General features: G+C 49.6%; 1 protein-coding gene across 1 annotated transcript in view; it reads right to left on the bottom strand.

Moving 5' to 3' along the window:
- Positions 1 to 12868, bottom strand: part of LOC140409629 (uncharacterized) — a 135042-nt gene that overhangs the window by 47477 nt on the left and 74697 nt on the right. Inside the window, exons 12-15 of the mRNA XM_072497967.1 lie at positions 9812 to 9931; positions 7967 to 8212; positions 5887 to 5976; positions 125 to 256 (exon numbers count right to left, since the gene is read on the bottom strand). Of these exons, the coding sequence (XP_072354068.1) occupies positions 125 to 256; positions 5887 to 5976; positions 7967 to 8212; positions 9812 to 9931 (588 nt within the window). The remainder of the gene's footprint in view (positions 1 to 124; positions 257 to 5886; positions 5977 to 7966; positions 8213 to 9811; positions 9932 to 12868) is intronic.

Here is a 12868-nt window from a genome sequence, read left to right on the forward strand (position 1 = left end):
CCCACGCAGACACGGGGAGAAGGTGCAGACTCCGCACAGACAGTCATCCAAGACCGGAATCGAACCCGGGTCCCTGGCTCTGTGAAGCAGCAGTGCTAACTACTGTGCCACCCCTATTTCATACCAGCTGCATGTCTTCCCTGAGCTGCTGCATCTCCTTTTGTTTCTCTTCGGTCATCTCAGTTCTCAGGTTGTTCACGGTCTGATCCATTTCTCGTTGGAGGGAGTGGTTCTGGAACAACAGCTCCTGGATTCTCTGCCAACAACAGAGCAGGGTGTCAGTACAGGAACAGAGTGTAGAACATATCGTTTAGGTTAATCATGGAACACTAGAAAACCAAAACTCCATTTGTTTTACCTATTTTACTATTCTTCCTCGCCCCCAATTTATTTATTCTCAAACGGATATTCACGTTTCTACGTTAATGACGAGCACCAAACCCATTGCATTGCCCAGTACATATATTGAGTTTGCAGTGGTTCGATACTGGCTCAACTCTATATTTATCCTTGGCTGGATGGTTCATAATTTTTAGTAGTGCATTTTAATTTTGAACTTTATTGATCTCTTCTTCACATATCGCTCACTGTTCTTTGATCTGTCAATATTTGTTTTCCAGTATAACTCCCCTAGACCCATTATCATAGCTGGCTTTTTCCAAATGAGTCTTGCGCCAGCCATACACTCTATCCCTGATTTTAAGTAGACATTGAGGACTTGATGATTTCTGGTCCCTTTCTCGGGTCGTGGGTTCAAATCCCACTCCTGACATCCCTCTTTTGGGGCAGCACAGCAGCACAAGGGAATAGCACTGTGGCTTCACAGCGCCAGGGTCCCATGGTTCGATTCCCCGCTGGGTCACGGTCTGTGTGGAGTCTGCACGTTCTCCCCGTGTTTGCGTGGATTTCCTCCGGGTGCTCCAGTTTCCTCCCACAGTCCAATCATGCAGGTTAGGTGGATTGTCAATGATAAATTGCCCTTCGTGACCAAGAAGGTTAGGATGGGGTTATTGGGTTACGGGGATAGGGTGGAAGTGAGGGCTTAAGTGGGTCGGTGCAGACTCGATGGGCCGAATGGCCTCCTTCTGCACTGTATGTTCTATGTTCTATGTTAATTGCTGCACCATTCGGTCTTAATTTGCCTTGGCCCCAAGCTCTGGATTACCCTCCCCACACCTCTTTGCCTCGCTTTCCTCCTTTAAGATACTCCTTCAAATCTACCACTTTGACCAAGTCTTTGGTCAGCTGACCTAATATATGTGACCCAGTGTCGTACTTTGTTTTATAATGCTCCTGTGAAGCATTTTGGGACATTTTATTATGGCTGACCACTCCCTCTCTTGCACTTTCCCAATTTCTAGCATTCCCCGATTTAAAATTGGATCTAAAGAAGGGTTTTGGTCTGTGAACCAGCTCATAGTCGTCCCCAAGCTCTGCCGCTTGTCTGGCAGGACTAATTTTCTGCTCCTCAACATCAGTTCTAATGATGGTAGGCAACAAATATTAAAATTCCTCCAACAGAATGATCTCTCTAAGGGTTTCATAGGTTTCCCTATTTTCAAGGCCCTTACCCACCTATCAAAATGACTTTGCTTAACCCTTTCAAATTCAAGGTAAGTCTGTTCAGCTTGTTTTCTTTGCAGCTAATCATCTGTTAAATCAATCAATCATTTAGTTCCTCAATGATTTCTTAGTTCCCATTTATGAATTCCCCCTTTTCTGATTGTAAGGGGCCGACATTAGTTTTTAAAAAAATTTAAAGTGGTAATTCTTTTTTTTCCGATTAAGGGGCAATTTAGCGTGGCCAATCCACCTACCCTGCACATCTTTGGGTTGTCAGGGTGAGACCCACGCAGACACGGGGAGAACGTGCACACTCCACACGAACCTACATTAGTTTTTAATCAATCTTTTTCTCTTTACATACCTATAGAATCTTTTACAGTCAGTTTTTATGTTTCCTGCTAATTTACTTTCAAATTGTATTTTTCCCTTCTTAATCAATCCCTTGGTCTGCCTTTGCTGAATTTTAAACTGTTCTCAATCCTCAGGTCTATTGCTTTTCCTTGCTAATTTGTATGCCACTTCTTTGAATCTAATACTATCTCTAATTCACCTTATAAGCCATAGTTTGGCTACAGTTCCCTTTCTACTCTTGCGCCAATTAGGAATAAACAAATTTTGAAGTTCACCTATTCATTCCTCGAATGCCTGCCATTGCCTGTCTGCTGTCCTTCCTTTCAGTAATGTTTCCCAGTCCATCATAGCCAGTTCATGCCTCATACCATCATTTATTGAGGCTCAGGACCCTGGTCTCAGAATCAACTACCTCACTATTCACCATGATAAAGAATTCTACCATATTATGGTCACTCATCAAATGGTTCTCTCACAACTAGACTGCCAACTAATCCTTTCTCATTGCACAACACCCAATCCAAGATGGCCTGTTCCCTTTTGGTTCCTCAACATACTGGTCCAGAAAACCACCCTGTACACACTGCAGAAATTTCTCCTCTACTGTACGGTGACTAATTTGAGTCACCCAATCTATATGCAGATTAAAGACACCCATAATCAAAGACGTTCCTTTATCACATGCATTTCTGACTTCCTGTCTAATGCTATTCCCAACATTACCACTGCAGTTTGGTGGTCTGTATACCACCCCTACAAATGTTTTTTTGCCCCTTGATGTTTCTTAACTTGACCCGGACAGATTCGACATATACTGTACTAATATCTTTCCTCAATATTATATCAATAATAATAATCTTTATCAGTGTCACAAGTAGGCTCACATTAACACTGCAATGATGTTTGGTGAAAATCCCCCAGTTGCCACACTCTGGTGCCTGTTCGGGTACACTGAGGGAGAATTCAGAATGTCCAATTCATGTAACAAGCACGTCTTTCGGGACTTGTGGGAAGAAACCGGAGCACCCGGAGGAAACCCACGCAGACACGGGGAGACTCCACACAGACAGTGACCCAAGCCAGGAATTGAACCCGGGTCCTTGGCACTGTGAAGCAACAGTGCTAACCACTGTACTACCATGCCGCCCCAAAATCTTCTTTAATCAACAGTTCAACTCCACCACCTTTTCCTTTCTGCCTGTTCTTCCTAACAACTGTATAGCCCTCAATGTTTAGTTCCAATCCTTAGTCACCTTGGAGCCACGTCTCCATAATCCCAACTATATCATATCCCCTTACAACTATTCATCCATTTTATTTCGAATGCTCCACGCATCCAGGTACAAAACCTTAAGGTTAGTCCTTTAACCTTGTCCCGTTCCTCCTATTTTTTACCGTGTCATTATCTGATACAGGCCCTTGATTTCGCTGCCTATCACTTTACTTATTCTCCTTTCTGTCTTTTTCTCTTATTCTTAATTCCATCTGCTCTGAATCCTACCATAGGTTCCTGCCATTGAATCCTGCCATAGGTTCCCATCCCCCTGACTTAAATGGTTAACAGCTAGAAAGATAAGGTCATAAAATATCAGGTGGGCTTACCTAGCTGTAGGATTTGAGTTGAGGTAACTACACTGCTTGCAAAGTGTAGCGCACAAAGACTCCATGAGACGAATAGAGTGAAGTCGATGAGGCTTTATTAAGCATGTCTGTTCCCCAGCAGCCTGATAGTAAACTGGCCTGCGGGGGAAGGCACCGGCTTCTTATACTTCGCCTTCAGGGCGGAGTATAAGGTCAACGGCCAACCAGGACCCGGGATCTGTCAGCCAATGACATTAGGGCTTCCAGTCCCACATGACCCCCAATACATACTACCACACAAAGAAAATGTAGCCCAGAGAGTTGTTTTGTTTTGGAAACTAGAGCTAGAATTTATTTTTAAAACACTCAGAGAGCCTAGGGAGGCTACGTCGTTAGGGAATTGGTTGGAACTTAATAAAGTGCTAGCTTTTTAATTTATCTGCGTGTTTGCTGTGAGAGTGCGTGTTCTGCAGCAGGGGAAAAGACCACACTGAAATGGTGCTGGTTAGCGAGCTCTGTGTAGTTGGTACTCAGGAGAAGTCTCAGGAACTGTCCGATAGCTCTGTGCAGCTCGGGCTCAGAAGCCACCCTGGGAGCCATTTGGGTGCAGCTGAAGAGATGATAATTCAGGGATAGTACCTGCTCAGTGAAGCTAATCAGCTATTAAAAAGCTGAAATTGTGCTAGTAGAGGTTAAGAATGCAGACCCAGAAATTCAGGAGAATGGAGTCTCGAGAGATAGGATTGAAATCTTGGGAGGTGTGGATATTGAAGCAGTCCGAGTTGACCTTTGGAGAAAGGCCCAAGGTAAGATCTTCGAAGAAGACTAGAATCCCCTGTGAGAATGCCAGAGTTCCAATGACTTTGGTAGACTCGCACTGTGTACTGATGTCTGGGCGGAGAAATCCGTGGGATCTGTCTCAGTTGAATTTGCTACTTGTTGTGTAGCCTGGTGTGTTCAACCTGTCAATTCACACGTACCTCATTTTGACCCTGGATAGATATTGTAAATTGTTTTACCTTTGTGATCTTGTATAATAAAATGTATTTTTAGTTGTACAACATCCATGGAATCCTGTGGCTTTATTCTCTTAAGCGAGTGTCTTGAATTGCAAATCTTGTTTAATCAAAACGTTTTTGGTCCCTAACCGCACTGTATCAAAAATTTGAGGGTTCCATGATCATAAAAATCGCACTACTCCAGAGGAGGAGGAATTGGTCAGGAAAGAAAACTGAAGAAAAAAACGTTCTGCTTCCTTCAGTGAGTGTGGCCTTCTCCCAAAGAAAGAGAGTCACATTGTTATGTATTTTGTTTGAACTTAAGCACAATCTATTTTTAGGGGTATAACAATGGCACTGCACCTTACCCATATTCACATACTTCACACTGTGTTTTTAAAATGACATGGAGTCGATACTCATTGGCATGGCTGCCAAGTTGTTCTGCCAATTACCTTCTGCAACTCAACTAATTTATGTTGTAAAGCTAGTGGGTTCCTCCTCTCTTTCTCCAGGCCCTCGTTAGCCTGTTTAAGGGCTTTCCCATTCTCCTCTTCCAGAGACAAACATTGTTGTTGGAGTTGTTCCTTCCAACCAGCTTCCCACTTCCTGTCATCCTGGACTAGAGCATTCTGAACCTGAAGATGAACACTCACATGGATAGATATATGAAACCATATAAAACAAACCAATTCTTCACACTAATTTACACCTCCCAGGGCACATTCCCACTCGTTGCTGTGAAGTCTCGGGTTTGACATTTTCACAGAAACTTGAAGAAATTGTTAAGTTAGGTGGCAGCTGGTGCGCTATGTCACAGAGGGGAAAATTACCAGTCGAGTAGGGATAAGATCAGATTCAATAGTGAAGCTCCTCATATGAAAATAGCCAAGCTGTTTAACAGAAAAGTCAGTGTTCAGTACCCATGAGAAGAATATTTCTTTTATTCTTGGGATGTAGGTGTTGCTGGCCAAGCCAGCAATTTTTTGCCCATCCCTAATTGCCCTTAAAAAGGTGGCAGTAACCTGTCTCCTTAATGGTCACATGGGTATGAAGCAACACACATCTTTATGGAATAGCAGCACTCAGGAGCTGCACCTTTGGGACTGGAATGTCAAACTAAATAAACCACCAAATTCTAAACAACCATTGGGACAAATCTACACCTGGACATTAAAGATTACGTAGGGAGGATGGTACACCTGATACAGTTGGATTTGATTATGGATGTGCAACCTCTCTACATTCCACCCAGGTGGTGAAGATGAAGAGTTACTCTTCTGAAAACTCAGGTCAACCATCATTCACTTCATATAACTTGTGACGACTTTGTCATGCAATATTAATCGTCTCTGTGCGGAACTGTTTGTCCAATAAAAATGTGCCTCACCAACTCTTTTGCTTCCTGCTTCAGCTCCTCACTCTGCATCGACTCCTCCTGAGCCCAGACCTGTTCTTGTAGGGTCAGGGCTTCTTCATCCTTGGCCAGAGTAAGACAGAGTAAAGATCAACAAAAAATACGTATAATATTCCCACCCCTCACTGGCTTAATTATTAACATACTGTGTACGTTCCCTTGGCTGCAGAAAAATACTTTTCACTGAACTTCAGTACATGTGACAATAAATCAATCAATCAAATTTCTAAGACACAGGCAGCAAACCCTACTGTTGCTTCCAAATTTACATGGGGAAAGTTCAGAAATATCCAACAAGTAACTAATGTCTGGACTTTAGCAAACCAGGGGCGAAATTCTCCGGAAACGGCGCGATGTCCGCCGACTGGCGCCCAAAACGGCGCAAATCAGACGGGCATCGCGCCGCCCCAAAGATGCGGAATCCTCCGCATCTTTGGGGGCCGAGCCCCAACCTTAAGGGGCTAGGTCGGCGCCGGACGAATTTCCGCCCCGCCAGCTGGCGGAAAAGGCCTTTGGTGCCCCGCCGGCTGGCGCGGAAATGACAGCTCCGGGCGGCGCATGCGCGGGAGCGTCAGCGGCCGCTCACGGCATCCCCGCGCATGCGCAGTGGAGGGAGTCTCTTCCGCCTCCGCCATGGTGGAGACCGTGGTGAAGGCGGAAGGAAAAGAGTGCCCCCACGGCACAGGCCCGCCCGCGGATCGGTGGGCCCCGATCGCGGGCCAGGCCATCGTGGGGGCACCCCCCGGGGCCAGATCGCCCCGCCCCCCCCCAGGACCCCGGAGCCCGCCCGCGCCGCCTTGTCCCGCCGGTAAGAGAGGTGGTTTAATCCACGCCGGCGGGACAGGCATTCTAGCAGCGGGACTTCGGCCCATTCGGGCCGGAGAATCGCCGGGGGGGGGGCCCGCGAACCGGCGCGGCGCGATTCCCGCCCTCGCCGAATATCCGGTGCCGGAGAATTCGGCAACCGGCGGGGGCAGGATTCACGCCAGCCCCCGGCGATTCTCCGACCCGGTGGGGTGTCGGACAATCTCGCCCCAGGTCTCAAAGAATATCTCTGTAAAGCAAGAATGCCCGAATCTGCTAATTGCATTTGAAAGTGGATTGAGAGCCGAGATGGTTTTGTTGTTTGAGGGGGAATAAAGACAGTAGGTAAGGGTTATTGTGTCACTGTATTGATTAACATTGTTTAAGGGCTAATTGTAAGCTATTTTTCTTCTGTGGTGTCAAAGATATTTTAATACTGTGTTAGCAATAAAGTTTGTTTTAATATACCATAATATACATTTTGTGTGTAATCACTCCTGGAGCGAAGTATCCTTTCCTCACAGTCTAACAAAATTAAAATACAATATTGTGGTTTCTGTCCAGTATCCTAGTCACTGTTGGGGTCTGGTCCAGGATTGTAATAAAATGTTGTCAGGATTCCGATTGGAATAAATAGAGAGAAACTACTTTCCACTGGCTAGAATGAGTAACCAGAACACAGAGATTTCAGATAATTGTCAAAAGAACCAGAGGGAGAATTGCTTCATTTAACAAGTTACAGTGATCTGTAATGAATTGTTTGAAAAGGTAGTGGAAGCAGATTCAATAATAACTTCAAAAAGACAATTAGACGGATACTTGCAGTGGAAGGATTTGCACAGCTAAAGAGGAAGAGTGGGGGAATGTGACTAATTGCATAACTTTCAAAGAGCCAACAAAGAAAAGCCGGGCTGAATGGCCTCCTTCTGTGCTCTCAGATTAACAATGAGCTCCCTTAGATAACTTGGATATTTGAAAGGTAAAATGCCCGAACAAGTTGGATTAATGGGTAAATTGTAAGTTCATCAAAACCAATCATGTAGGGACGTCAACAATTTCATACCAAACATTTTGGTGTTGAGAGATCAATCAATTGATGTCTGTGTAATGATTGTGGTAGGCTCAGGTAGCATTAAACCACACACAAGCAGGGGATCACATGCTACACCATCTGCACCATCATGGTGACATATTTACATGCACACTGAGCAGACAGTTTCCGCCAGAATCATTAATGCAGTGCCATTACCTGCTCCCACTTTCTTTCCGCAGTGTTTGAAGTGAGCTGTCGTTCATGCTCCTTCCTCAGTGTTTCCATAGAGAGCTGAGCCTCTTTCTCTGCCCTCAACACCACCATGCTCTCCCTCAGCCTCAGCTGCTCTAGCTCCTTCTCCGACAGGATTTTCTCCAGGGCGCTGACCTTCAGGTCACGTTCTGTCAGCTGCGACAAGAGCTCATGAACACGAATCGAATTGTTGGGGTTTGAGTCAGCTCCCTGTCAGAATTGAAGACAAGGTGAGAGTGTTCTCAGTCGGGCTGGAAAGACTGGATTCAGGACAGTAATAGCCAGGATCCTTTGCCATGGCCTGCAAGCCCAAGCAATGTCTTGTCGAGAGGCACCCGATATAGAAAGGCCCAAATCTCTTTGCTAATGATTAATAGAACAAGAGGCTGCGCTCCCCATCACAAGGAGAATTCAGGTCTTGGAGGCCATTTAATCCATCAGAGGTCATCAAAATATCTCTGAAAATGGTTTCAACCCCATTACCCAACCTGGAATCTCATTCTGAATGTTAATCATTCTTTGTGGGGAAAAAGCTCTTCTGGATGCCGGTCTCAAATTCTCCTTAATGCAAGCTTTTTTCTTGTCTGATATTTTTTTAATTTTTTTTCGTTAAATTTAGAGTACCCAATTCATTTTTTCCAATTAAGGGGCAATTTAGCATGGCCAATCCACCTAGCCTGCACATCTTTGGGTTGTGGGGGCGAAACCCATGCGAACACGAGGAGAATGTGCAAACTCCACATGGACAGTGACCCAGAGCCGGGATCGAACGCAGGACCTTGGCGCCGTGAGGCAACAGGGCTAACCCACTGCACCACCGTGCTGCCCCTTAATGCAAGCTTTTGAACAAAAATGTTCATTAAGAAATTTTCCATAATAACCCAAAACAGTCAAAAAGCAAAAACACACACAACACCTAATTAATTTAAACCCCAAAACTAATCTCTGCCACAGAAAGCTGTTGGGCCAGTTCATTGGATATATTCAAGAGGGAGCTGGATGTGGCTATTGCGGCTAAAGGGATCAAGGGCATGGAGCAAAATAGGGAGTGGGATATGGAATGAGCAGCCATGATCATATTGGTGGTGCAGGCTTGAAGGGCCGAATGGCCTACTCCTACACCTATTTTCTATGTTTCTAACCTAAACTCCCCCTAACAGCGAATGGTGACTAACTCCTTAAAAAAGGAAATAAATGGTCGCCTTTGATGGTGAATTTGACCTTCTCCAAATGCTGGAGTGACATTACGTCACCCAGCTAGGCAAGGCTCTAGGCGGAGTGGGAGGCCTCCACCTATTCTGGGCAATCAATGAGGCAAAGGCGAGGACATCCGACTTCACCCCAGACTCTATGGCCATCAGCGGACAGGGATCCAAATCTACACTGAGTTTCTCCAACATGGTGATGAAGAAAGAAGCCCAGAAGTCTATCAACGTGGGACAGGACCAGAGCATATGTGCATGGTTAGCCGGCCCATGGGAACAATGCTCACACTTATCCTCAACCCCAGGGAAGAACCTGCTCATCCTAGTCCTACAACTGACCACGACCACACCCAACCACACACATACACAACCACACAAACACCAAACACACACACACACACACACACACACACGACTACACACACCCTCCGCCACCGAAAACACGCGGCGGGTAGATTGGTACATCCTGCCCTTTGTTTCAGATGGTTGTTCAGTACCTTGCTCTTCTTAAAGTTTGCTTTCAGGTCAAGGTTTTCTCACGCTAAGTGAGATGTCGGCCATTAATTTAAATTTGCAGATAATTTTTGACAATGTTTGTGCTCACCTCAACTCTCAGAGTCCTCTCCATTTCCCGGACCTGTGACTCCAGATTGTTGTTTTTTTCCAGTAACTGAGTGATCTTGGCTGTTTTCTGCTCTAATCTCACCTCAGCCTCTTCCAAATGCTGTAGATGAAAAAAATGAAAGGTGAAGAGGCGAGCAAGGCCAGAGCAAGTCATCAACAGATTAAATGTGATGCATGTTAGGACTACCACAGTCAGCACTGAGTCTCTGACCTCAGGCTTCCTCGGTCTCCCCTATTAAATCAAGCAGATCCAAATCAGGTGCAGAATAAGGGGCAAAATTCTCCATTATCGGCGGAAAGTCCGCCGATCGGCGCAAAAAACGGCGCAAATCCGACTTGCGTCACGTCGGAAAAATGGGTCGATAGTCTCCGGCCCGAAATGGGCTAGCAGCGATGTAACGGGATCCGCGCTTGCGCAGTGGTTCACGCCGTGCAGCGTCATACGCGCTGCACGGCGTGACGGCTCATAAGGCCGCGCAGCTCCCCCCCACCCGACCGGAACACCCGACCGCAACACCCGACTGGATGGCTGGCCGTCGCTCAGCCCCGAGGTTCGAGTCACGCGATGTGGAGGCGCTCCTGGACGCGGTGGAGCAGAGGAGGGACGCCCTGTATCCCGGGCACGGCCGCAGAGTTGCCCCACACCACAGCCGGCGTCTGTGGAGGGAAGTGGCAGAGGCCGTCACCGCTGTGGCCCTGACACCACGGACAGGCACCCAGTGCCACAAGAAGGTGAACAACCTCGTCAGAGCAGGCAGGGTGAGCCTCCCCCATATCCCCCCCTGCCCATATCCCCCCTCCCCCATATCCCCCATATCCCCCCCTGCCCATATCCCCCCTCCCCATATACCCCCCTCCCCCATATCCCCCATATCCCCCTCCCCCATATCCCCCCTCCCCCATATCCCCCATATCCCCCTCCCCCATATCCCCCCTCCCCCATATCCCCCTCCCCCATATCCCCCCCTCCCCCATATCCCCCCCTATCCCCCCTCCCCCATATCCCCCCCTCCCCCATATCCCCCCTCCCCCATATCCCCCATATCCCCCCTCCCCCATATCCCCCCTCCCCCATATCCCCCCTCCCCCATATCCCCCCTCCCCCATATCCTCCATATCCCCTCCTCCCCCATATCCCCCCTCCCCCATATCCCCCATATCCCCAAGTGAATCCAGCCCTAACCTTAAACTCTGCAATGCACGCGCAACCGATGGCGTGCATTCATATACCTGCCTAACACTGTTGCCTTTTACCCCTGCCCCCCCCCCCCCACAGGAGAAGCGCGCACACAACAATAGGGAGCATGTGAGGACTGGAGGAGGGCCCGCTGATGAGAGGCCACTGACCGTACACGAGGAAAGGGCCCTGGAACTGGCTGGCGGACCTGAGGACCGGGAGGTTGCTGATGCAGAGGTCGGGGGCGTACTAGCAAGTGAGCCACCGACAGCCCGTCCCCATATCCCCCCTCCCCTATATCCCCCTCCCCCGTATCACCTGATCACTGCCTGATGTCTAACCATGCATGCTTCATTGTGTATCGCAGGACCAAACATCCAGGCACCCATCCCCGCAGATGCAGACCGCCCGCAGGATGCCCCTCGGAGACCACAGGAGACGGAGAGACCCGCACCCTCCAGCATGCGACGCCCGCAGGATGCCCCTCGGAGACCACAGGAGACGGAGAGACCCGCACCCTCCAGCATGCGACGCCCGCAGGATGCCCCTCGGAGACCACAGGAGACGGAGAGACCCGCACCCTCCAGCATGCGACGCCCGCAGGATGCCCCTCGCACACCACGGGAGACGGAGAGACCTGGAGCAACAGGGAGACGACACCCCCGTCACGTGTGGGAGCGACCACCCAGCGACGAGGGGGGCAGCCACAGGCCCCCGTCACATCCGAGCCAGGACACCACTACCCAGGACGCCACTACCCAGGACGCCACTACCCAGGACGCCACTACCCAGGACGCCACTACCCAGGACGCCACTACCCAGGACGCCACTACCCAGGACACCACCACCCAGGACACCCCTACCTGGGACAGCACTACCCAGGAAGACGAAATACCGGACAGTGACTCAGAGTGGATGGGTGGAGACGAACCCCCACCCCAAAGTGCCATGGACTCAGAGTGGGACGAAGAGCACGACACAACGCCACTGCTGTCACCAACACCCTCCACCATCGCAGAAACACTCACCACGGTTGGGCACTTTAGTGATGAGGCGTCTGGTACACTCACTGGTGCGCACAACACAGCCGTCCCGGTACAGCAGGTGGAGGTAGGAGCAGCAGGACCGGGCGGTCGGAGGGCAGCCCAGCCCAAGCGAACATCTGCCGCCCAGATGGATCCCGGGTTCCTGCAGTTACCACACCCACACATAGATCCGATGCAACCACCGACCCGGAGACGAGCGAAGAGGGTGACGGGCAGCTTGCGGCGGCTGCGGTCGCAGGTGGAGGAGTCCACCCGCGTCCAGGAGCTGGGAGTGGTGCCGGTCATGCGTGCCACCCAGGCTGACACCGCACGGGTGGCGTCCGCGGTGGAGGCAATGGGTGCGACGGTGTCAGACATGGGGAACGGTTTGCGAGGCCTGGGGCCTTCCGTGCAGGCGGCGTCTGTGGCCCAGGACATGGCTGCCCTCTCACAGGAGGCTATGAGCCAGTGCCAGCGCCAGATGGCAGAGGCGCTCAACGCCATAACCCAGTCTCTGCAGGCCGTGGCCCAGTCTCAGCAGGCCATGGCCCAGTCTCTGCAGGCCATCGCTGAGGGCATCGACGCCAGTGGCCATGTGCGAGCCGGCGTCGCACTGTCACAGACAGGGTTTGCCAACCCCCTGGGCTCCATGGATGCAAACCTGCAGACCCCTGTCTATACCAGCACGGGCCTCCAGGACTGGCAGCGCCAGATGTCGGGGGGGCGTCGGATGGCCAGTCCGTTCGCATCCTCCACCCATGTAGAGGCCTGGGGGCCATCGGGCACCCCGAGGGAGGAGGAGGTGGTGTGGTCCGTCCCGGCTCCCTCTGTAGGG

The sequence above is a fragment of the Scyliorhinus torazame genome, chromosome 1 (genome assembly GCF_047496885.1).
Source record: "Scyliorhinus torazame isolate Kashiwa2021f chromosome 1, sScyTor2.1, whole genome shotgun sequence".
In the NCBI taxonomy this organism is placed as follows: Eukaryota; Metazoa; Chordata; class Chondrichthyes; order Carcharhiniformes; family Scyliorhinidae; genus Scyliorhinus; species Scyliorhinus torazame.